General features: G+C 33.3%; 1 protein-coding gene across 1 annotated transcript; it reads right to left on the bottom strand.

The window, feature by feature from the left end:
• Positions 1–1,542: 1,542 nt before the first annotated feature.
• Positions 1,543–24,511, bottom strand: LOC145331841 (carbohydrate sulfotransferase 10-like). Its single transcript, XM_080176689.1, has 18 exons — positions 24,461–24,511; positions 23,137–23,218; positions 22,577–22,604; positions 18,507–18,584; positions 17,803–17,896; positions 16,873–16,956; positions 16,282–16,367; positions 15,699–15,763; positions 15,090–15,139; positions 12,665–12,718; positions 9,413–9,496; positions 8,372–8,454; positions 7,148–7,191; positions 6,011–6,079; positions 5,628–5,727; positions 4,562–4,613; positions 2,832–2,901; positions 1,543–1,932 (listed from the first exon to the last, which is right to left on the bottom strand). Exons 1-18 carry the CDS (start codon positions 24,461–24,463, stop codon positions 1,913–1,915), a joined length of 1,146 nt encoding a protein of 381 aa, XP_080032815.1. The 5' UTR covers positions 24,464–24,511; the 3' UTR covers positions 1,543–1,912.
• Positions 24,512–27,448: the final 2,937 nt, after the last annotated feature.

The raw sequence follows: 27,448 nt of genomic DNA, 5'->3' as shown, positions 1-27,448 counted from the left end.
AGGGAGCAGGAAGCAGGAAAATAGTTTAAAACCATTCCAAAGCTAATATTTCAAGTAAAAAAATATATTATGTCTTTCTTGGCCTCTCTTTATTATATGTTAATGTTAAGTTTATATAAGAAGGGCGTTGGATACCATTACCCACCCCCGCCCTCCGAAAGCCTTCTAAGGTTACACCCTTCTTGTGGTCTCTAATACAACCCTAAAGCCTACACCCCGACGAGTTTTCTTTCAAAATTGGTAAGCGTTAACATTTTCGGTTAAGCTTGGAACTCCCCTTTGGCAGAACGCCAATGGTTTGTAACAAACTAATTTTAATCTTCAAATGGATAAATTTTGTTTGTCATCATTGGGGATATATACCAATTTATGGTCCATTGTCTTATACCTTAATATCTGTTGAAAAAAGCTCATGCATCAGTACAACTGAAAAACTTCACTTGGTGAAATTTCTACTTAAAAGCGACGTGTTTCGTAACGGATAATTCTGTTCACTAATTTAGACTTGTTAGAATTGTCATATCTTTATCAAACTTTACATGATGATTTCTATAACAGTTAGGTATGATTTAGAAAGCGTAGGAACTCTATAATCGTCACCAGAAAGTCAATACGTCCTTTAAAAACATGCTGATTTTTTTACTTTTTTGACAACAACTTTGAGTATGATATAATTATCTGATTTTTGGAATAATAATTCCTAGGACCACAATATCTAAAAAAAAAAGAAGAACGATATTTGTTTGTCTGTCTGTTTGTTTGTCTGCCTGTTTGTTGGTTTGTCTGTCTGTTTGTTTGTCTGTCTGTTTGTTTGTAGCAAAGGATCTCGCTAACCGCTGAACCGATCGGGTTCTCCTTTACATGGTAACTTCTCATAGGTCCCGGGAAGGTTTATATCTATTTTCTTGGGGGGTGGGACACCCTTAACCCCCCCAAAAATGAAAAAATACCCCCTCCCAAAAATAATATTTCTTTTTAAAACTAAAATTCAAATAGTAAGGTCGACTACCTCCCCCCAAATAAAAAAGATCTTCCCCACAAAGAATATTTTTTTTTCTCCATTTTTCTTTTAAATCTAAAATACGAAAAATTGGTTTGATCAACCTTCTTGGGGCAAAGCCCCTAGAGGCTAGGGGCGAAGCCGCTAGTATTCTCTATAATAAGTGAATGTATGTTTATCAAATTAAGCTCTGATACGAACTATGACAAAAGTCATAGTTTGTTTGTCCATCACAAGAGCTTCGTTTTTATAAATCTTGTCATCCTTGGTTTGGAATGCGTAGCTTTTAATATTTTGTGTTGTACTTCTGTCAATGCTAAAGTTATACCTACCACTGCTGATATGTCAGATACACGACATTAATAGTAAGAGTGGGGGAAATGCCTTGGCCAAAAACAGGCACCTTGCACATTTAGGACTCCCAGGCAAAGGTCTTGTCCAACAAAACGTAAAAATACACTTAAAAATTAACGTTAACATTATCTTTAAAATTCTTTAATTCTAAAGAAAACGATATCTCTTTAAACAGTGAAAATTCACCATTATTCTTAAATTATATTTAGTAAACAAATACATATTTTAAGAGAACTTAAAAATTAATTTACATGAGCATGTATTATGATTTATTAATTTTACAAATATTATCACACAAATCAACATAAAACACAAAAGTTATTTATCGCATTGTATTATAGACGGCGTTCCGCGGATATTAAAATGAGAATGAATTATAAGATTAAACTAGATTTGTAACCCCAAGGGGCCGAAGGCCTAGGCTGATGATTTTTTTTTATTTTAATATTTGTGGATAATTGTCTGTAATACAATGCTTTACATGGTTTTTCAGTATGGCTGAGAATCGGATATTAATCGGTTTCGAAGCCATACTGGAAAAGATTTTCTTTAAGCTTCTTAATCATCCAATGCCAGATCTAAAATTAATAAAATAATGCCTATATTTTTGATCATTTTTGTTCTTTACTCAGTTTAAGACCTTAATCATTAGAATATTAGAATAAAACACTAGAGAGGGAAAGGGTTAAATAACTGTATCTTCCCATCGCACTGTCCTTGTGCTGTCTTTCAATTGGGTCATTGAAAATCAACCAATGGTGTCGTGTGTATTAACACAGCCAAGTAGCAGGAAATAATTGGTAGCAGACGAAGGAGGTCATTAAAAAAGGATGGGAGATAGTTATCTGTATATATATTTATACTATAGATATTGTATTGTAACTATAGTCTCCTAATAGTAGGGACAAATTTATTTCTAGCATCAAATTATACCAAGAAAATTAAATTGATAATATATCAGCCATAACCGCCGCGCTGTTATCAAATTGATACGTAATATTTATTCCAGTATGGCTTCGAAACCTATTAATATCCGCTAGATTAGAACCAATTCTCGACTATACTGAAAAATCATGGATGGCATTGTATTACAGACAAGTTTTCACAAATATTAAAATGAAAATCCTAAAATTGATTTATCAATTTTGTTATCCCGGGCCTTCAGAAAACTAGTTTTAATCTTATTATTTTTCATTTTAATATCCGTGGATAGCTGTCTATATTATCCTATATAACAAAGTAACAGAAAGTCCGCTATGTCCGCTATGTAAGATCTCGTAAAAGGCTAGACCAATAGTTCCACAGTTTTCCCATTGGTTCAGGGAAGGTTTTATGCTATTTGTCATGGGGGGATATGTGTTCGACTCCCCAGAGTAAAAATATAAAGAGGGTAGGGACCATGGAGAAATATCAGAATTGTAAAGCATCCTTGCTCTGTAAACATAATTTATTAAACATCCTTTAATTAAAAACTTACCATAGTAATGTCGATAATCATAGCCAAATAGCTGGAGATCAAATTTAAATATTTCAGCCAATCTTTTCACCTTAACAATGGAAATAAATTTGATAAAGATTAATATCAACATTTATTAATGTTATACAGGGTGTTTTTTTAATAGGACAAAAATATTACATAATTTAACCCACTTGCCATTGACAGAAGTCAATGATCTCTATCGGAATTTCTTCATTGGGTTGGGAAGTTTTGTATAAGAAAAAAACATTTTTAGCGATTTTGAACAAATTATGCCTTAAAAACCGGTTTTTTCAAAGAACCTATTTTTTAAAAAGATTTGTGGATCATGACAAATTTAAAAAGTGTGCTGAAATGCGTATTTTTTAGATTCGAATTGCGCAGCTTTTGTTAATAGTAGAAAAATGTTATGCATACCGTTACAATCGTCATAAACTCTATTTTTTAGAAATATATGTATCATATTCATGCTATTTGTAGTATAGAAGCTACGTTGGAAAAAGTGGGAAAGGTTGAAAAGTTTTAAGTACATAAGTTGGGACATTTTAAAACGTATAGCACAGGAATTGTACTTAAATATCCAAAAACTGGAGTTTATGACGATTCTAACTGTATTCATAACATATTTCTACTATTATCACATGATCCAAAAATCTTCATTTAATAGGCACTTTGGAAAAGCCGGTTTTTTAAGGCATAATTTGTTGAAAATTGCTAAATGCATTTTTCTTATACAAAACTTCCCAGCCCAATGAAGAAATTAAGATATATATTATTAACTTCTGTCAATGGCAAGTGGGTCAAATTAAGCAATATTTTTGTCCAAATAAAAAAAAACACCCTGTATATTTTAAAGTTAGCATTTTTCAACCTATTTTAAAAATTACACTATTCTAAGACATGAAGATATATTTCGATTTGAGCAATCATTTTCAATTCATTTTGTCTAAAAAAATATAGGTATGAAACATTAGACAACAGCAAATATGATCAAAGATATTAAACATAAATTTATATATAAATTGTCACAAATTTTTTGGAAGTCCAAAGGAGACTAGAGAAGAGTGAAAAAAAGGATTAAAACAAGACTTTTAATGAGGAGGAGTTTTTGGAATAATTTTTGGCCTTGTTTGTGTTGATCAGGGGGGGGGGGACAAAATTTGTTTGGAAATAGGCGGAGATTTGGACAGGTGAGTTGGTTGAAGGAGGAGAAACAATTATTAGTGTTTATCAAAGATAGACTGCTGAAGTTTTCAGGACAGATTCATATGAATAATTTTTCATCTACCATACAACTCATGATAAACGTCTGCCTGTTGTTATGCTCATTTTTTCCCTCCATCTACTTGGCCTTTCTTTTTAGTTTTATATTTTCTTACGGCCAGGTCCCTTTAAAGAGAGGAAGAGAGAGAGGGGGGGGGGGAAGGGGATTAATTTTACAAAAAGGAATGTTTTTATTTTTTTTTGGAGGGGGGGGGGATGGAATTTCTATTAGCAATATTTTTCAGAGGGCAGAGAAACCCCCTCCCAAATTAGTTTTAAACTGAGACCTTAAGAAGCTTCACTTAAAAGTGGAGTGAGATCTGTCTTGAAGTTTTCAAGATTTTTTTTATACAGACAGACAGATATCTTGTCATTTTCTTATTAATTGTGTCATCCTTGTATAACATTAAAGAAATGAAAATGGCATAACTATGCAGTTATCTAATTAACATTTACAAAATTCATACCTCTGATTTTTTTATCTCCTTGAAATAATTTTCAGCAACACTTTCTGAATAACTAAATCAATAAAAAGAATGAAAATTCTTAATTTTGAAATTTTAGTTTGTTGGATAACTAGAGTTAGCTCGATATAATCATCTCGCTATTGGCTAGGTTTTATTTATGTTTTATTTACTTTATTTTGGTTTTACAATATAAAATACGCTCTAAATTACTATAAAATCTTTTTTAAAATTATATATTATATTTATATATTTTTTTTGAATTATCGTACAGAAAGGGTTAAAATGTTTAGTTAATTGTTAAATTTTAGTTCAATATTTGAACACATTACGCACGTATCGCTAGTATCAAATTATTTTAAAACTAAGTTTTCTTTTATTTACTATGTTATTAATTTAAATTTTCTGTTTTATGAATAGAAATTAAATATTTTAATATAATTCAAATAGCAACATAAAATAAAAAAATGAATTTATTCTTAATACGGTAAAGTAATGGGTCTTATCGTTCTGGTCAATGAGAGTTTATTATGGATTATTGGAGTACTATGAGTTTTAAACACTTGTTACTTGGAAAACTTGAGCTCATTTATAGACTTTTATTTCCTATATAGATCTGTCATGGATCTTGATGCAATAAATCAGGCTGTTTTGTAAATGTTAAAATTGGAATGTTTCATTAAACAAAAGTTCCCGCAAAAATAAGTATTAAATGAGGGTTAAATGTTAATGGGTTAGTCCAACATTATCTTTGTGGTTGGAATTGCAGAGATAAATAGAGTAAAAGAAGTATGGGGAATAGTCCCATTTGTGGCAACGTCCCTTAAGGGGCGTTTCTTTGTATTTTCACAGTAGCTTTTCACCTATTCTAGCCCCTGTAGGTCTAATTGCCTAACACTGTGGGGCATCACCTAACCCATCATAACCTAACCTAAGATGAATCACCCCTTAAGGGGCGTTGCCAAGAAAGGTACCATACTCAAAGGTTCTCCCTTAGAAAATACAAAGAGACAGACAGACAGAAAGAAAGAAGGACAAACAGACAGACAGACAAATATTACTAAATTACCTTTTGTTTCCAATAATGTGAGTTGTACTTGTCTCCAAGGAAACATTTAACTTCTTGTATTTTATAAACTCTTCCATTTCATCAATATTTATATCACTATCTATGAAATAAGTAATAGATTTATTACCATAGACAGTCAATCAGACATAATAATTAGTCCAAAGAAGTCTTGTACAGACTTAAAAAGATAATTTAATAATGGGTGAATAAATTCACTTTAAGATTTAATTCAAAAGATTTTCAAGGTTTTGGTAGGTATTATCGTGACTAATTTGAAATTAATGTGACAATTCTAACATGCCTTAAATAAATGAACATATGTACAGACCTACCATTAATGTAGAAAAGATTCAACTTTTCACAATTTTGTAAAAAGGTTTTACCTAGTCTAAGAACAGTGAAGTCAATATTACATACAGGGCATATTGTATAGATTGGTGCAAACACCTTTTCTAAACAAAATAAAACAAACATTTTGTGAGAAAAAAGGAAGAATTTTTGAGAATAAGGAAGAATTTGTGAGAATAAGGAAGAATTTGTGAGAATAAGAAAGAATTTGTGAGAATAAGGAAGAATTTGTGAGAATAAGTAAGATTTTTTGTGAATAAGTAAGATTTGGTGAAATCAAGGAAGATTTTGTGAGAATAAGGAAGAATAAGTGAGAAATAGTAATGCTGTTGATATGACATACAGGGCATATTGTATAGATTGGTCCAAATACTTTATCTAAACAAAATAAAACTGAGATAGCAAGCAAGATTCTGTTAGAATAAGTAAGAATTTGTTAGAATAAGGAAGAATTTGTGAGAATAAGGTAGAATTTGTAAGAGCTAGGAAGAATTTGTGATAATAATAAAGAATAAGGAAGACTTTGTGATAATAAGTAAGATTTTTTTTAATTTAAGGAAGATTTTGTGGGAAGATAGGAGTTTATATATTTATAATAAAAAACTTAAATTGGTCAACCCATTGTTTCCAACAGGGCTTTGCAGCCGCGTGTAAGCCAGCTTAGTAATTTCGTCAACTTTAAAATTCATTTAGATGTCTAAACTTGTTATCAGACAAACAATCCAACTTTTAGGAACTTTTTTTTCCTGCACACAAGAGGATTTAAAAGTGAGGCTTATGCACGGCGATGGTACGGCTGCCGAGCCCTGCTTTTCAAAATATACCAATTCTAGCAAATATTATCAAACATGTTGTAAATTTATTGATAATAACAAGGATGACAAAAAAAGTAGCGAAGCTCAAAAATTATTGATGGATATCATAGCAGTGTCATAAAAAAATATTTAATCCCTGAAAATTTCAGCGATCAATCTTTTTCTAAACCTAAAAATCTAGGAATCTATCTTGGTTAAAATATAAGAAATGTAAACTTGTTTAATCCCTCAAAAATTCAGCTGTCTTGAATAGGAGCCGAGAAAATCACGTTTCCCCCACTTTTTCTCTAACAGACGAACGGACGGACGGACATTTCAAATTATAGAGTAGCTTCGCTACTAAAAATGTAATCCTACCTCTAATCCAATTAGAAATAGTTTTTCCTTTCTCTTCGCCAGATCTAAAATATTAGGTTTTCAATTTCTGAGATAAAAGAAAATCGGATCTAGTGCATTTCACGTTGAAACTGGTAACAATTATCTTAAAAATAAATTAATTGGGTATAGTCCCTTTCATGGCGACGCCCCATAAGGGGCGTTTCTTCGTATTTTCACAGTAGCTTTCCTCCTATTTCTAGCCACTGCGGGGGGCTCTAACCCTGCGGGGCAATCACCTAACCCAATATAACTTAACCTAACCTAAAATAACCTATCAAAAGCCATTTTCAAAATCAGCCAAAACAACGAATCAACCCTAAAGGGGCGTTGTCACGAAAGGGACTATACCCAATTAATTGAATACTAGCCTAAAATGGCATGCCTGCCCTGCCCACCGTTTTAACCTGCATAAGAAGTCTCATAAATAATTTGAAATGTCCAAGATCCAATGATGCACAGGGAAAGCTTCGCTGAAGAAAAAACGCGTATTTATGTGCAATGCGAGATGACTTAATTATTGAGTAATGGTTATTTGTAGACCTGCTTTTGTCAGGTAAAGTTGTGTGCGATCATAATCTCTATGTTCTACCGTTTGGTAGTTAGCAGCCTTAAAGGTTTATGCATTTTTGGAGATAATCGTTAGCAGGAACATTTCACCGTGAACTGCACTAGATCCAGAAATCTATAAATCTACAAAGGAAGTATTATTTAGCTGGTAAGAGGAACAGATATTTAAATACCATCTATAGTTTAAATTATGTTGTGCTTGTTTTTTTTGCTCTTTATAATAGAAAATCTGAATTGGAAAACGGTGGAGGATCAATCCGGCCATATTATTGGATAGAAATGGCAATTATTTTCATTTAATTTTTATTTTTGTGTCAGCTAAAATCAACAACTGCCGGCAGCCAAATTTGGAACAATGTGCAAACAATTTTTCTTGTTATCGTTGAGAATGACAAACCCCAAACTGTCCCAGTTTGGAGCAAGACGATTCCAGTTACGTCATATACTTTTCGGGAAGGAAAAAGGGAAGGGGGGAAGAAAATCTCTTAAAAAGAGAAGGGAGAAAAGGGAAGATATTTTCTTCCCCCCTTCCATTTTTATATGACGTCACAGGAATCGTCTTGCTCAAAACTGGTACAGTTTGGGGTTCGTCGTTGAGAATGACTTTTATCAGTTGCGAAAAAATAGTCTTGTTACCTTATCATCCAGTTGACAAATTCTGGGAATGATGGCTGTTTTTCCAATTGTTCCTTCGTGAAAACACCTTTCCCGAGCTTCATCTAAAACAAGCATGACAACATCCAGAAGTAGCGAAGCAAAATATTCATGAAATGGACAAAATGACTGATTTTTAGTTGTCATAAAAAAAGAGAGAGAAAGATATCTACAATACAAAGTAGAACGATGTCTGTTTGTCTGTTTGTTTGTAGCGAAGGATCTCGCTAACCGCTAGTATATATAATATTTATAGTATATATATATATAGTATATATATATATAGTATATATAATATATATATAGTATATATAATATATATATATATATAGAGAGAGAGAGAGAGAAAAGATTTTTTTTATAATAATAGTAACATAAAACATTTAAAAACATAAAAAAAACATTTATTCAGTGACAGATTACGCCCCGTCTTACGAAGCAGTATTTACAATAGTACACCAAGCTACTGCTTAGTACCAGGTGTACTTTACATTTTTTCATAATATTTATAGAATTTAAATTGCATGACTAACACTAGATGTTATGTGTGGCAATAATAGTAACTGCATTATAACTTACTGTGTCCGTTTTTCATATGCTTCGCAACTTATAGATGTTGTTATCCTTGTTAGTTTAATCTATAATACAAAGTAGAATGATGTATGTCCGTCCTTCCTTCCGTCTGAAGCTTAAGATCTCGGTAACCACTGAACCGATTGAATTATACTCTTCAGGGAATATACATACTGGTCCTGGGGTGGTTTTAGGCTATTTTCTTGGGGTTAAAACACCCCCAACCCCACCAAAAACAAAAAATCCTCCCCTAGTTTTATCGCATATGTTTTGCGATTTCGCCATATATTCATCAAAATTGGCGACCTATTCGCAATTTTTTCAGTTGGGTAGGTAATAAAAGATGTAATTATTGCCCTACACGCATAATTTTTTTTACGCATGTTAATAATTTTTTTGTTACCTCATGGGGCAAATCCTCTAGATCCTAGGGGCAAAAAGAAAATAAACCTGGTACAGTTTGGTGTTCAATAAGCTTTGTGGAAATTCCAACTTAAAGTTTTCCTTGTCGTCTCGTTCAGATTTTATTCTTTCCTAAATTATTCACTTTTAGTAGCGCAGTGTCTTCTAAATTGTTAAAAACGAGGCTTTTCTATGATTAGGGTCGGTCCAACCGTCCGTGACAGTTAGCTCTTTTCGTTAAATTAAATAGGTTAGAATTGTCCTATCGATTTCAGGATTTACTTGACTATTCCTATAACAGTTAGGTATGATTCAGGAAGCGCAGCAACTCTATAATTAGAGTCAGTACGTTCATTTATAACATGCTGATTTTTAACTTATTTTATGTTATGATTATCCTTTTAATCTTTATTTACAATTGATTTCTATTACAACAAGGTACAAAAACAATGTTATAAGCGAAGCAATTAAGAAGTTTTGCAACACATCACTTTCAATTTTGTTTAGACTTTAATATTCTGCTTATTCAGTTCTGACACGCTACAAGTGTTAATGCTCGTTTGTCCTACCGTTTCAGGTCTTCGCTTTTATGGATGTTGTCATGAAAATGGACTTTGGAGGTAGAGAAAAGTTTTATAAACACGTTTTCCTATTTGTTTGCTTAAAAAAAATAATCTTGATTAGAATAGTATAACAAATAGTTTGCATTGGAAATCAGGGTTCCAGGACAAACTCAGGAGTCCCAAACGTCGGAGTAGACAAACGCAGGAGTCAGTGGCGTGCGAAGCACTTTGTCTAGGGGGGGGCATTTTGAAGATTTTGTAAAATTTTGCCCCCCCCTAAATTAAAGTGCCCCGGGGGGGCACTTTGCTTTAGGGGGGGGCATTTTGATTATATATACTAATTTTAAATAAGGGCGTTTTAAGGGGTGGGATTATTTGATTATGGGCCTCCTAGTCCTTATCCCTTCTTCCCCATCCCTTCCCCCATCCCTATTTCCCATTTATATCCCCCACCCCTTCCCCCCCCCCCCCCCATCTCTTCTCCCCCATCCCTTCTCCCCACCCTGCAATGACCGAAGGGAAGGGAGCTAGAAAGCATCTTCGAAAAAAATAGTACAGAAGATAAATTAACCTTTCCCCCCCCCCCCCCTCCACCACAAAACATTTTTAATGGGTGGAAGGGGATGTTATAAAATCTCAGCAGGAAGGATGAATAACCCCATTAAAAAAAATTGGGGGGGGGGGGGGAGATAAAAACACTCATTTTGGAAATAATTTACCAAAAATTAACCTAATATGAAAAAATGATATTAAATATTTCTTTATTGTTTGACAACAAGGATGACAACATCTTTAAGTAGCAAAGCACAAAAAATCATTAATAAGAATACAGACAAGTAGATTTGAAGAGCATCTGTTGAAATAAATATATATTTTAGGTAGAAAAAGTCACAAATCCTTTTTCCTGTATGTTGTGTGATGACAGTCAAAGTAAATTACTCGATGCTCGAAACAGCGAGAAATTTTATTTTTTTTAATATTATAATCCACAAAAAAATTTATCGTACCATAAAAACCAAAGATATAATGAACTGTGTAAAAAATAGAAAAAAATTACTTGTCCTTTCATTGTGATAAAAAGCAGAAACCATTTGGAAGGGCGCGAAGCGCAAATTTTTTTCTTCAAATATGCAGGGAGGGAGGGGTTTTTGGGCTATTTATTACACTAGTCCCCAATATTTCATAGCAGAAACCATTTGGAAGGGCGCGAAGCGCAAATTTTTGTCTTCAAATATGCAGGGAGGGAGTGGTTTTTGGGCTATTTATTACACTAGTCCCCAATATTTCATAGCAGAAACCATTTGGAAGGACGCGAAGCGCAAATTTTTTTCTTGAAATATGCAGGGAGGGAGGGGTTTTTGGGCTATTTATTACACTAGTCCCCAATATTTCATAGCAGAAACCATTTGGAAGGGCGCGAAGCGCAATTTTTTTTCTTCAAATATGCAGGGAGGGAGGGGTTTTTGAGCTATTTATTACACTAGTCCCCAATATTTCATAGCAGAAACCATTTGGAAGGGCGCGAAGCGCAAATTTTTTTCTTCAAATATGCAGGGAGGGAGGGGTTTTTGGGCTATTTATTACACTAGTCCCCAATATTTCATATAAAATTTTCTTATTCGTTGGCTCAACAACTTTGGGGACTTTAATGGAATTTTGATTGGTTGGTTAATAAAGTCGAGTTTCCATACATTTCATCCACTATTGTAATCTATATAAGGGGTAATTTTGTATATCATCATTGGGGATGTAAAAAATTTCTTTGGTAAAAAGTTTATATTATACATAATAAAATACTTCCTATAACCTGGTTTGTTATGTTCAGTGAAAAGATTATAACCTAATTTCTACACTAATTAAAAAATTTGGTAAGGTTAAATGAATAGTAACTGTCTGTTTGGCGCGAAGCTCCAAAATTTTTTTTTTGGAGTATTTCTTGATCTTTTTTTTTGGAAACTGGGATAGTTTTGCTTTTTGTAGGGTAGGGGGCAAAAAGGGGCATTTTTGTTGACCAGGGGGGGGCAAAATGGGGCATTTTTTAACATTTAGGGGGGGGGCAGGGGGGGCGGTTGCTAGGGGGGGCAGGGGGGGCGTTTTGGTCGCTAGGGGGGGGGGCGATTGCCCCAAATGCCCCCTTCGGTTCGCACGCCACTGGCAGGAGTGTTAAAATATTAATTTTGTTAAGTATTTCTATAAAGATTAGGTTAGGTTACGATATGAATGAACAAATAAGCCCCCAGCAGGGGTTAGGCATTTAAAAAACCTATAAGATGGTCTAGGTTAGGTTAAGTGTCCACTCCGACGTTTGAGACTCCTGCGTTTGTCGTAGGACCGAAATCAAGCTTAACTGCAAAACACTGAAGAAGGGTGTTATGTTCACTGTAATAAATTTTTTAAAATTTTAATATAAATACTATGAAGAAAAAGAATAATGCTTTCTTCAATGAATTTATCATAAAACTAGCAGAGTCAAAAACTAATCATAACTGGGGGTTTGTATAAGTGTATCGTATATTTTCTTATCTCGTAAGAAAGGATTTAAACTATATTGCTAAGATAAAATTAGTGAAAATAGATAATAATAATTCTAGCCTACCATTGGTCAATTAAAATGTATACTGGTAATTTAGTCTGTGTCATTTAAATTTTTTTTATAGGCACTATAAACAGCTTCTTATATAAAGTTTTAATTTTATGATTTCTAAATAATTAAGACTTGTTAAATAAATAAAATAACCTGTATATCATGATGAAAATTGTATGGATAAGGTTTTGGATTCAAAATTTTATCCTGAAATAAAAAAGCTTCTTTGAATTCAGAGAGAGTAGACAATGGGAAGTTTATAACACTAGTCCCCAAAGTTTTATTATTCTTTGGCTAAACAACTTTAAGGACTTTAGTGAATTTTGATTGGTTGGATTATTAATTTAAGTGTTCAAACGTTTAAACCAGCAATTTTAATATACTGAATATGTATTTTCTGTATCATCATTGGGGATGTACATCAATTTATCGGCCATTGTGTTATCCTTTTAGATCCCTGCTTTGAATTGAATTGTTCTTGTTATTTGAAACAAGTTTTAAAGAAACTGTAGAAACACATGTCAGCAAATGTTGTTCACATTCAAAAAGAGGGGATGAAGTTTTAGAAATTTTAAACAATTTTACTCAACCAAAGTTTGTGTGAAATTCTAGCCTTTTTCCTCAACACATTTTATGCCAGGTAGTTATTTCCAGTATGGCCTACAAAGCGATTGATATTTGCTGGATTAGAACCGTTTCTCAGTCATACTGAAAAATTATGTAGAGCATCGTATTACAGACATTTTTCACGATTATTAAAACAAAACCATAACGTTAATAGCAGTTTTGCTAGCCCGGGCCTTGTGGGCCTATCAAGTGGGGATTACCCCCCCCCCTTCCCCCGAAACATATTTTTTTTGGGGGGGGGTAAACAAAATTTACCCCTGTTAACAGATTTCAGAGGGGGTAATTACCCCCGCCAAGCAAATTTTACCCCCGGGGTAAAAATTTTTTTTTTGGGGGGGGGGTAAAAAAGTATTTGCGGCGCGATTCGCGCGCCATTTCCCCTTCCCCCCCAAAAAAATAATCCCTTAAAAAACTTTAACGCCCCTGCTTCTACTCCCCATAATTATTCATAACAAAAAATTTTAAAGGCTAAGGGCGAAGAAGATACATGTTTTTTTTTCTTCATTTCATTTCAAACAATGTTTACATAAGTTATAATATGTGAGTATAGTAAATAAGGCTTAGTTAGATAACCAATTTCGTAATCGTGCCAATAGTAACACAGTGTAGAAGTTATCTGACCACAATTATATTGGATACTAATAAGTAAGACATACATAGATAGCAATTCTTATGATAAAGCTTTACTTTGAAAATTCCTAATGTCTAATACTTATGTCGCTAGTATTATGTCACTTAAAGTGATCACGAAGCAATTTTTGAAAATTTGATATATATTCATAATTATTACAAAGATTGCTAAATTTGATATAAAAAAGCTATAAAACTAGAAATTCCTAGAAAGTTGGGTTTGGTTATTTTGTTTTATTAGACATTTAAGGTAATAAATCTATTCCATGTATATTAATTTCAAACTGGAAGACGGAAAACTTAGATTAGAAATTATAAAACTTTTCCACAAGTTGTACAAAATATAAGAACATATTTGTATATATGTAGCTAGCAATATAATAGTTATTTCTCACATCATAGTAAAAACAGATTTTATGATTGTACATTTTTATATTTGTAGAAAACTGGATATAATACAATGCTAGACATAGTTTTGATGAGAACCGGTTCTAATCCATCAGTTTCGAATGAATACGAAAAAATATTTTTAAATTTTCTAAGACTAAGTGCAATAGTATTGAAGCAGAACTGAAATTTAAAAGACTAAGGTGGCTAGGACATGAGCTCACAATGGAGCATAATAGGATTCTTAAAAAGATGAACCCCACCACAAGTAAATGTAAACAGGGATGACCAAAGACAACCTGCAGGCACAGGACTGAAAAGGGCCAAATCAAATTAAAATGAACATGGGGACATGCCTCAATTGAATGATAATTCCTGTGATGAAAAAGAATAAATTTTGATGTGTAGCTTCTCTTAGCCATATGAGCATATGAATTTGTTTATGAATTAGAGTTTAGTTTTAATTTAAAACAAACAAACATTTACAGTTTACTGGAAATAAGATTCATAGGACAACAAGAGATAATTTACAAGGAAGTATGAAATAAAAGCTTCTCTTTTAATAGACAAAATATTCAATTATGAGCTTAAATTCAACATTTTATATAACAACTATACAAATATTACTATAGCTGTCAGTCAATTAAAATCATGCAAATTTTATACGTGTAGAAAATTTGAATATAAAAATAATCATTATATAAAAGTAGCAGGATGTCTGTTATCTGTAGATTGGTAATAAAACATCACGCTAATTACTAGAATAATATAGTCTTCTTTACAAGTAACCTTTCTACAAGAAAAATAAAATGTACTCCTCCAAAAAAGAACACTAAAATTTAATGTTATATTTTGCCTCAATCATCCCCACCTCTTTTCCTAGAGCTATCTTCTAAGGGCGCAGCTGCTAGAAATAATAAACTAGTTAAATTACCTCATATCCAGAAACCAATCTCACAAAAGGATGTCTTACAATCAAAAATCCTGAAAAAAATAATTTATTGAGGCTAACAATAATAGCCAATATTAGATATATTCCTCAAATTACCCTTTTTCGAATTTTATTCATCTGCTAACCTAAAAAGTTACTTTAGGAGCCTAGAAATACATGTACAAAATTTCAGCTCTCTATCTCTACTGGCGACCTAGCGCCAGGCATGTAAAATATCAACAGATAACGGTAGCACGGCGGTTTTAACAATATCTCAGCAATGTGCAGGTTTTAAGCTCTTCTGCATATTTCAATTTAAACACATAAGGACAAAGATATGATATCCCAAATTTTTTTTGTAATCTTAGTGTCTTCAAAAGAAAGGGAAGGATGAATAAAAGGATGGAGAAGTATGTGTTATGGAAACAGAAGTGGAGGGAAATAGATGATGAGGGTAAGGTAAGGGAAACTAGGGAAGGTAAATGAAGGGAAGTAAACAATCCCTACTATGTAGACTATCATATTGTATAAGAACCAACAGCAGGACAGTCATACAGGCAGCAAAGAACTCTTAAAGAATTACGTTTTTGTTAAAATTTAAAATAAACATACCATCAATTGAATTCCAAAGATCAACAAGTTCTTTGTTTGAACCTTCGGGTGTTGGATAAAAATTTCTACAAATAATAAACAATTTAACCCTTAAGAGTAAACACTAAAAAGAACTTTCTATCTTTAAGTAAAATATTTATTTGACAACTGTTTAACCAGAAATTTTACTCTACCTGCTACCAGCTGATTTTTAAATTATAATAGTTATTTTTTCATATCATATTATAGCTTTCAACTATACTAGCGGTTGCGGCCCTAGTATCTAGGAATATTCGAAGGGATATGAAAGAGCAGAAAAAGAGCTTAAAACAATACAACGAATTTTGTATTTAAAAATAAAACAGCCAAAAACCATCCCGGGACCTATAAGAAGCTTCACTCTACAGGAGAACAAATGAAAAAAAAATTCCAGATTTTTTGGCCATGAGGATGCAAAGGCCAGGACTAACAAAACTGGTGATAATTTTATGGTTTTATTTGTTAGAAATTGTCTAAAATACAATACATGATTTTTCAGTATAGTTCAGAACTGTTATAATTCAGCAGATATTAATCGTTTTCAAAGAAAATGGAATAAATGTACCTTGTGACACTCCTTACAGCAATGCCAGCCCTTTCTCCTTTATCGTCCAAGAAATCTTCATTTATCTCTACATCTGCTTCTAGTGCCTTAAAAATAGATATTATATTGTCACTAGGGCTGGGAGGGGACATTGGAATGTAAATTTTACATAAGTGTCCAAAATTTTTTAAACAATTATCTTAATCTACTGAAAGGGAAATTTTGTTTATTGTTTATTTTGTAAATCAATCAGCATATTTCTTTTTTGGATGTTGTCATCCTTGTTTACATTATATTTCATTAGCGGCTACACCCCAAGAGGCCTCTAGTGGCACTTTAAATGTTTGGTTTTTTGTTCAAGTCTCTACAATATGTTGCTTTCAAGTCACTACAATACCTAGCAATGTTGCATAGGAGTCTCTATACTTAAAATAAAAATTTAGATTTATTTTGATTACTCTTGGGAGGGTGGTGGTACCCTCCCTCAAAATAGTTATAAACCTATGAGAAGCTACCCTGTTAAGGATAATCCGATCGGTTCAGCGGTTACAAATATCCTTTGGTACAGACAAACAGACAACCTGTTACTTTATTATAAGGATATGAGGTTACCTTTAAATTTTTCTTATCTATATCAAATTTATATTTTTGAGCAGCCAGGGACAGAAAATTGTTGAACCAGGTTGTTGAGGCGATCTAAATTAGATTATGAAATTATAAATTAGATTATAAAATTATAAACTTTCATGAAAAATAGTATTATGTTTTTTTAAAATTCAAACACCTAATGAAAACTCATAAAAATGTTTGGAAAACTCGAGCTCATCCATAGACATTTATTTCCTATAAAGATTTGACATAGATTTATAATAAAAAAGCAAACCATTTTTGTAAATGTTTAAAATTGGCAGTTTATGTATAATGAAAGTTATTGCAAATATAGGAAAATTAAAGGGCATGTTTCCATAATTGGTACTCCAATAAAGCTAATCTAATGAAATAAGGGCGGTAAGTATATTTTTTCTTTTGAAGTCTATTTCTATGACAGGCACATCTATGTGGGGGGCTAGTAGGTAAAGGGGTGATATCCAAATTTTTGTTGCTTTTTTGAATAATAAATTTTTAGATATATATTAATTAGATTATACTCCCCCGGCTCCCCCTCGCCATTTTTAAAAAAGTACTTGATTTTTGAAAATTAGGTAGATAATTTTGCAAATCACATTAAAATGTGGTATTTTAACGCCCCAACAAATATTTTAACCCCCTCCATGTAAAATTCCCCCCGGCCCATAAAACACCACAAGACCTTGGAATAATTTTGATCAATGCCACTTTTATAAAATACAAATGAGGCGACACATTATCACTTTAGTCAAATATTGGCAGGGAGGGAGGGGGGGCATTTGACTGTATATTATATAGGTGCCTAAATTTTTTTTTGACTCATTTGTTGGCTTAAAGACTTTGGGTACTTTTATTATATCTTAGTTTAAACTAGCAACAAACTTTTCAACCAATAATATTTATATCAATAGTCACCTTCGAAACTGGACAATAACCAATTTTTCTCTGTAAATCCCAGATCAATTTCCTAGCTCCAAAATTTGAATATTTCTCGGTAGGATCAAACCACCTAAATATTGTTTTTTTTTTGCAAAGCTTTTCTATAATTAGGGCCGGTCCGTCCGTAAAAGTTAGCTCTTTTTTATTAAGACAGTTAGAATTGTCCTATCAATTTCAAACTCTGATGATTCCTATAGTAGTTAATTTATAATAGTTTAATTGCTATTTAACCTTAACTTTGTACTCATAACATAATGAAAAAAATAATGTATTTTCATATTATTGGAAAAATACAAATTTCTAAAGAAACAATTTATAAATATTTTCAAATTTATTTGATGTTTTCTGAAAGGATTTAGCACAGGGATAACAGAGATAGGTTAATAAAAGATAAATACTTCTTAATATTATTATCTAGCATACAATTTTCTTATTCTATTTATAAATAAAAAAGTCCAAAACCTATCCGGGACCTATATAAAAGGTTTCCTAAATAGTAGAATCTCTGAAAAGCTACACTGTAATGGGTCGGTCAAGTGGTTAGCTAGGTCATTCAATAAAGACACACAGACAGCCATCATGTTACTTCTTATATAAGAATATAATTGTTTACTATTAGCAAAAAAATCGTGTTTGTTTAAACTTTTTATTCCTTAGCTGAATAAAAAAGTTGCACTTACATTATTTCATCGTTATACTTTTGACAGACGGCTCTCATTCTTTTGCTACGTTTATTCAGTTCTTCTAGAAAAATTTGCCTAGAAATATAAATATATTAAAATAATTAGAAAGATCAAATGTGATTTTTTTTGTAAGTCCTGTTATTTTTCTTATTGCTTCCTAAAGTAAATGTTTTACACAATTTAAGTATGTCCGAAAACAGTAAAAGTGTCTATCTATGACGTCAGAAAAAATTAACAATTAACCAATGAGAAGCCGCTATATATTTTACCACAGTGAATACTGGCTTCTTATTGGTTAATTGTTAATTTTTTATGACGTCATAGTTCGACACTTTTACTGTTTTCAGTATGTCCTGGTTAATAGTGATAATTTTTTTGACTAAAACAAGGCCTTTGACGCTGTACGAACTGATTGTAAACAACACATTTACGATTAGAACAACGCAAGTATAATGGAAATAGAATATTCGGGGATATTATGACAGGGGAAAAATTCCCCAATGTTAAGCCAACAAATAAGAAAACGTTATCATAAGACTTTGTGGACTAGTGCAATAAACAGCCCATTGTCCCCTCCCTCCCTGAATTTACATTGTGTCTTACAGAAGGACTTCTAAGAGGCTGAGAGTAGCTGCGGCTGAGAGTGGTTTATATTGGCTGCAGCTTCCATCTTTCTTTAAAGCCACCCCGCGAAACAGCGTTTAGTGTTCCATAAGAAATGAAGTCATACAATACAGATGACCAATGATAAGCCAGTATACATTGCAATTGACCAATGGTAAATTGTATACTGGAACTCGATTTTTTTGAGTCTGTGCAGTTTGTTGTGGTTTTTTTACTATACTACAGTAACTTATTAAGTAAATAATACATTTTATCTATAATACAAAAGTAGAATGATGTCTGTCCGTCCGTCTGTCTCTCCGTCCCTTAAGATCTCGGTAACCACTGAACCGATCGCATTCTACTCTTCAGGGAATATACCTACTGGTCCTCTGGTGGTTTTAGGCTATTTCCTTGAGGGGTGGGACACCCCAAACCCCCTCAAAAATGAAAAAAAATCACCCTCTAAATTTTTTTAATTATTCAAAATTAGTGGTGGAGTGGGGGCTTCTCATCAGGAGCTTAATTTTTTTTTAATTATTTAAAATTTGTAAGGCCTCTCCAGAGGTAATTTTTTCTTTAATTACCTCTTGGGACAAAGCATCTAGAGGCTAGGGGCGAAGCCGCTAGTAAAAGTATAATACATATAAATTAGCGGTGTACCCTTCTCCAAATATAGTTTTAAAACTTCCTAGGACCTATGAGAAGCTGAATTGTAAAAGAGAACCATGTCAGTTCAGCTTTTAGCGAGATACTTTGATACAGACAGACAGAAAGACATCCTGTTACTTTTATATAAGGATACTATGTGTAAAAGTTTCTAGGAAGAGGAAGTCTACCAATTTAATTTAAACAAGGGATAAAGCTTCAAATTTTATAGTTTATCTATAATACAAAGTAGAATGATGTTCGTCCGTCCGTCCGACTGTCTGTCCGTCCATCCCTTAAGATCTCGGTAACCACTGAACCGATTGGATTATACTCTTCAGGGAATATACCTACTGGTCCTGTGGTGGTTTTAGGCTAATTTCTTGGGGGTTGGGACACCCCAAACCCCCCCAAAAACAAACAAATTTTTTTTTACAATTTTTTACGAATTTTGCGAATTCGCCATTTATTTGCGAAAATTTGCGATCCATTCGCATTTTTTTCAGCTGGGTAGGTAATAGAAGATGTAATTATACCTCTTGGGGAAAAGCCCCTAGGGGCTAGGGGCGAAACCGCTAGTTCTTAAAATAAAGTAAGTCTGTGAGTACCAAAGGATCTCGCTAACTGAACCGATACGGTTCCTCTTAACAGGGTAGCTTCTGATAGGTCCTGGGAAGGTTTAAAACTGTACCAGTACCACCACCCTCCCAAGAGAAATTGCCAAAAAATACCAAAAATTATTAAATATTTTAAGTGCCAATAGAGGCCTCTACAGGCGTAGACCCTGTATCAAATAAATCAAAATAGGCTTTACTTCTATCAACTGTTTATAACAAGGACAACAATTTCCATGGACGTCCAATGGGTGGGGGTAAAGGTGTGTTTATATCCCCCTCCGCCCTCCTAACAAATTTGGGTGTGCGCACTCCCAGAATTTTGGAAATACATTAGATTTTAGAAAAAAATAATAAAACTTTGACGTCGTTGATTGTCTACAAATAGAAAATTTAGAGATTATATTTTTTTATACGTTTTTAAATGTTCATATGCGGTTCGTCAATTATACAACATAAAATATAATCCGGACGCCAACCTACGTTGTAATTGACTAATTGTAAACTGTATACTGGCCTATCATTAGTCAGTTGTATTGTCATTTGTTTGCTTCCAAAAATTGAAAGACTATATCCTTGAAATCCTTGCCCGTACTATAAATTATTCGTCTGTTAGAAAATGGAAAAATTGATAGAAATTCTTTATTCTCCGTCTTTTCTTTTCACAAAATTATAACATTTTCTTATACGAGACTTTTACATATTTATTTCAAACAATTTTTAAAATTTTTCCGTTTTGGCTCCGTATCCGATTCATTTCCGCTGGATTAGAACCGGTTCTAGGCCAAATCCGATTTGTATCTGCTGGATTATTGGGGAGGGGGATATGTGCATGCACCCACCCAATGACTTAAAATTTTCCTTGACAATATTAAGTTTCCCAAAAAACCTGAAGTATGATATGTTTACGAGATTTTGCACATAAATACATACGCACATATATCCTGTTACTTCAGTATATAAAACTAGCGGCTTAGCCCCTAGAGGCCTCTAGTGGCACTTGAGGAGGGGGGAGTTGAATCCCAAAACCAATTTTTATTTTTAAAAAAATAATTTTTTTTGGGTGGGGTTATTTTTTTTCTAGAGGCGAATTCTCTTGAGAGGATGGTTGTACCCTCCCCGAAAATAGCTATAAACCTTCCCGGGACCTATTTGAAGCTGTTAAGGAGAACCCGATCGGTTCAGCGGTTAGTGAGATCCTTTGGTAAAAACAAACAAACAAACAGACAGACAGACATCGTTCTACTTTGTATCATAGACTAGCGGCTACGTCCCTAGAGGCCTCTAGTCAAATTTGATTTCCCAATATCTTATTTTAGATTTTAAAAGAAAAAGTAAATTTTTTTGGAGGGGTTCCCACCCCCCATGTTTAATTTTTGTTAAAAAAATAAAAATAAAATTTCTAGGGATAATTTCTCTTGTGAAGGTGATGGTACCCTCCCCCAAAATAGTTAAAAACCTTCTCGGGACCTATGAGAAGCTACCCTGTTAAGGAGAACCCAATAGGTTCAGTGGTTAGCGAGATCCTTCGGTACAAACACACAGACACACAAACACACAGACAAACAAACATCCTGTTACTTTAGTATAAGGATAGAATTTTTATATTTGAATCATTTAAATATATGTAGGTGGCACTAATTAAAATATTTTCTAGAAAGGTTTCGAGATTTTTAATCAGATTATCGTAAAAAAAGGACGCCACTGCAAGGGGGGTTCGGTGATTAAGGCTTAAGCTTTATCACAAGATTTCTTATTCGTTGGCTTAAAAACTCGTTGGGTACTTTTATTGAATCTTGATCGGGTGTTTTGCAAGCAAGTGTCCAATCATTTCAATAATAATTCCAATCTACAAAAGGAGTAATTTAGCGTTTCATCATTGGTGATTTAAATCAATTTATGAATCATGGAAAGAAAACGATGTTTCGCGTTTCGTCGCATTTTCACAGTAGCGTTTCTCCTGTTGCTAGCCCCTGCGGAGCAATCATTAACACTAACCTGACCTAAAATAACCTTTCAAAAGCTACTGTGAAAATACGACGAAACTTCGTTTTCTTTCCATGACCCCAATTAAAATTTATTGTTCTTTGTCTATACCCTTAAGATCCCTTGGTAAAACTACATATAAAAACTAGGGTTGGACCGGATATCCGGTTTGGCCTGATATCCGGTATTCGGCCAATTCCTAATATAAACTTATACCTGTTGAGAGCCGAATTTTCACCGAAATCTAAAACAAATTTTAATTGATTAAATCAAAGCTTTTTTTTATAATTAGAGCCTGTACGTCCGTACTAAAGTAAGTAACGGTTAGCTCAATTTGTTAATTTAGGCATGTTAGAATTGTCCTATCGATAGGAGGCTTTTAAGGATGTAATCATCTTTGTTTATTAGATAAAGTTAGGTGAAGTTTTGGTTACAAAAGCTTTGGAGGGAGGGTACCCCGTTGGATAGGGCCCCGATGGGCTATTAATATTTTTCTCCCAAAAATGAAGATGATTAAAGTCCCTCAACAGATTATGACGCCATACGATAGAATGGCCAATGAGAGATCAGTATACACTGTAATTGACCAATTGAAAATTTGTGCTGGCCGCTCATTGGTTATTTTATCGTATGACGTCATAATCGGTTGACGGACTTTAATCATCTTCCTCAAAAATTAATACTAAAGAGTGGGGTTAGGGTGTTCTGTAGTAAAGAAATATTTTTGAATAAGAGCATTAAGTAGAGTAGTTTCGCTCCCATGAAGATAGACTTACTTGTCAGCGCATGATATTTGATCACTTGAATGTTGAAATAAAGATATGGTATAAATAATACCATACATACAGATTTCGTCAACTAATCATAAAATAAGAACCAATTTATCAGTTTCACTAACCCCTTGCCTTTAGGGGCTTTGCCCAAGAGGTTTGATCTACCTACCCAAAACTGAAAACCTTTTCTGGACCAGATCTTAGCGAACATACATACATACTTACAAACAACCTGTTACTTTATAATATAAAATTGGCATTTTTGACAATTAAAAATACCTTACCAACATAATGTAAGATCTTAAAATGTATATATAAAATGTTTTAAGAAACATAACTTCCTAATTTTAGAACAACTTTAGTTTTTAAAGGTGTTAAAATAACAAATGACTTTAAAAATGGTTCCTACTGCTCCTATGACATTAACAGTTAGAGTAGGGGGAAAGCCTTGGCCCAAAACAGGCGCAACTCATTACCATGCACAGTTAGGACTTCTCGGACAAAGGTCGTGCAATCAAAGGGTTGGTTGTCTGATGGGCGAATGGACGCTTTACACCGCAATCATAAGCGGAGTATGTTTGAAGGTGCGTGGAGAGAGAACCCTGCGCGACACCAAGCCCCCTGGAGTCTTAACTCTTACTTTAATTGATTCTTTCCTGTTTATGTTTATTCTGAAGGAAATTCATTTTAGATTTTTTTCCTTAAAACTTATTCAACCGCTTTACATTCTTTGACTGTACAGCGAAACTATATAATTTTCTAACATATATATAAATTATTAATATTAATTATTCTAATCATTGATATAACAAGGATGACAACATCCATAAAAGCGAAGCTCTGAAACTGAAGGACAAACTAACATTAACACTTGTAGAGTGTCAGAACTGAATAAGCGGATTATTATTGCATAAGTATAAACAAAATTGTAAGTAAATTTGTTGCAAAACTGCATAAATACATAATACTATTTAAAGACATACTTACATTTTTAGGACTTAGTTATAACATTATACCTTGTTGCAACAGGAATGAGTATTCCTAACATCAGATGAATCGGATAATTCTAACATTCAAAAATTTGACGTCAAAAAGTATAAAATCAATATTTTAGACATACGGACATTTTGGTAATGACTATAGAGTTGCTACGCTTTCTAAATAGTACCTAATTACTACAGGAATCACCAGACAAAGTTTGAAATCGATAGGATAATTCTAACATGCTTAAATTAACGAAAAGAGCTAACCGTGACGGACTGACGGACGGACCTATCTTAATTATAGAAAAGTTTCGCTTTACAAATCATTAAAGTTCTTTGTGTACCATTATAAATGATATTATATCGGCTTAGACGTGCGTATAACTCTAGAATTGTAGATACTAAAAATAGTATTGAAACAGAATTGTCCATTTTGGTGACACCCATCTTGAGCGCGCTGAAAAACAAGCGTTTACACAAAAATAAAAACTATTGTTTCGAAACCGATTGGTATCCGCTGGATTAGAACCGGTTATCAGACATACTAAATAATCAAGAATGGCATGGTATATTGGACAACTATCCACGAATATTAAAAAGATTATATCAAATCAGTTTTGTTAGCTCCGAGGAGCCGAAGGGTTTGAATAAATTTAGATAGTTATTTGAAAATATAATAGAATATATATAATATTGTCATTATGCCATTTAAACTATTGAAACAAGGATGACAACATCCATAAAAGCGAAGCTCTGAAACGTTAGGACAAACGAACATTAACTTGTATAGTGTCAGAACTCTATAATCAGAATATAAATGTAAATGTATAAAAGTCCAACGAAACAAAATTGTAAGTAAATCTGATGAAAAACTGCTTAAATACAGGATATTGTTAAAGACATACTTACATTTTTAGGACTTAATTATAGGGATGATTCGCTTATAACAATGTTGTCCTAGGAATCAGTATTCCAAAAATTATACCAATTGGATAATTTTATCACATAAAAATTTGATGTTAATAAAGTTAAAAATCAACATGTTTAAAATGAACGTACGGACTTTCTTGTAACGAGTATAGAGTAAGGACGGACATACAGAAGGACGTCTGACCCTAATTATAGAAAAGTTTCGTTTTTAAAAATTATAGTGTATACTTATTTATTGGTTATATTGAGAACACACTATGTATAATGTGTGTGTGTGTATCTGTGTGTGTATATGTGTATGTGTGCGTGTGTGAAACGACCTAAGATTGGGTCAGAAATAGGTTTACAACTTGGTTCTAGAATTCTTGGACATTGGTTGAATTCTGTGCAAAATTTAATGGCAAGTTGTAAAAATAAATGTCGCTTCAAAATGGAAACAAGAAAATTTCTAAAATTTCCCTTTTGACCTAGAATGGATTTTAAATAAAACACAGGTCACAACTTTACGGGGACTGTAAAATAAACTTGTACCCAAAGTTTTATAACCACTAAATCTATTCTCGTTGGCTCAAAAACTTTGGGAACATTAATAGAATATGGATTGGTTAGCGGAAAATCTAGTAAAGTCAAAAAAAAATTTACCAATAACTTTAATCTACAGAGGGGTAGTTTGGTTTATCATCATTAAGGATATATTAATTTATCATCCGTTGTCTTATCCCTTTAAAATTTGTTTTGGAGTTAAACATATATGCCAAGGACCAATAAGAAACTTTCTCGTATTCATTCGAATCCGGTGGATAGGAACCGGTTCTCATTCATACGAAAAAACTATATCTAGCATCGTATTATATCCAGCTTTCTACGAATATAAAACTGTAAAATCATAAGATTAAAACCAGTTTTTTTTAGCCGTTGCCTTCGGCACCTCGGGGCTAAAAAAACTAGTTTTAATCTCATAATTGTACATTCTTTATCCGCAGAAAGCCGTTTATAATACGATGCGAGAAATAACTATCCTTGATTGTAAAACTCTCCAACGTTTTTTTGTGATCTTAATGATAATCTATTATGCAAAACTGGCGGTTACACCCCACCTCTAGGGGCATTGAAGGTAAAAAAAAAAATGGGGGGAAGTCGACCATTCACCTTCAATTGAATTAAATACCTTTACCTTGACACCTCCCCCCCCCCCATGGATGTATTAGTGGGTTGTAGACCCTTGATAGGGAAGGGGCGGGGGGGGGGTGGGTTGGACACCTACGGAACTGTAGATCATTGTAAAGGAGGGTGTAACGTCCCTTCTACACGCCTCTGCTTACAAGCACATCCAGCTAATTTAGTAAAATATATTTTATAAAATCACGCAACATTTCACATCTTTAATTTTTATGACATGCTTTTTAAAAAGCAAAGCTTTGTATGCTGATTACTGTAACAATTATGTATGTCCGTTTTAGAAATCGTTACCAGTGGGTCTGTACAAAAATAACATTTAGCTTTAGTAATTCACAGTAGTAAGGCAAATAATAAAAAATGATATACATATATAAGGCTGACACACGCTAGCTGTAAAATATCTGCGCTTGTTAGTAACAAAGCTACTCTATAATTTACTTCGTCTGTCCGTCCGTCTGCCTGTCTGTCTGTCTGTCCGTCTGTCCGTCCGTCCGTCCCTTAAGATCTCGGTAACCACTGAACCGATCAGATTATACTCTTTAGGGTATATACCTATTGGTCCTGTGGTGGTTTTAAGCTATTTTCTTGGGAGGTGAGACAACCCCCCCCCCACAAAAATTTCTTTTTCTTGGGAACACATTAGACCTAGAACCAGTAGTACTTTATTTTTTTTTTTTTAATTATCTCTTGGGGCAAAGCCCCTAGAGGCTAGGGGCGAAGCCACTAGTATTTAATATATTATACATATGCCTATATGAGTCGTGCAATTACCGATAACTTCAGTTGTCTTTTGTAAATAGAAAATATATATACAAATATGATTATACTTTGCCCAGTTCACAAACAACTTTTAGAGGTCGACCGATTAATACTGTAGGTCAACCTAAACAAGTACAACGAACAAATGCCTTTATAAAATCGGTCAACCTAAAGCTTCTTTAGGTCAACCTTAAATTTCCAGAGGTCGAACTTGGTCTTTTGTGAACTAGGCTCTTATAAAAATATCATTCTGCTTAATAGGTTCTACATGTGTTTATGTTCCTTTGCAATACGGCGAATTTTAAGTTTCGCTTTTAGGAATGTTATCATTCTTGTTTTATTGACTTTACAAAGTGTCTCAAAAAATCAGCCATGTGACGTCACATATAACGGATGTTTTGAGACGCTTTGTAAAGCTACCATTATCAGAAATAATTTCTGCCTTCTTTTAGCTCGAAGTGAAT

This window comes from Acartia tonsa, chromosome 11, assembly GCF_053477335.1.
Source record: "Acartia tonsa isolate MP-2025a chromosome 11, ASM5347733v1, whole genome shotgun sequence".
NCBI lineage: Eukaryota > Metazoa > Arthropoda > Copepoda > Calanoida > Acartiidae > Acartia > Acartia tonsa.
Note: the sequence above shows the minus strand (reverse complement) of the source record. Positions and strands in the feature narration are given on the sequence as shown.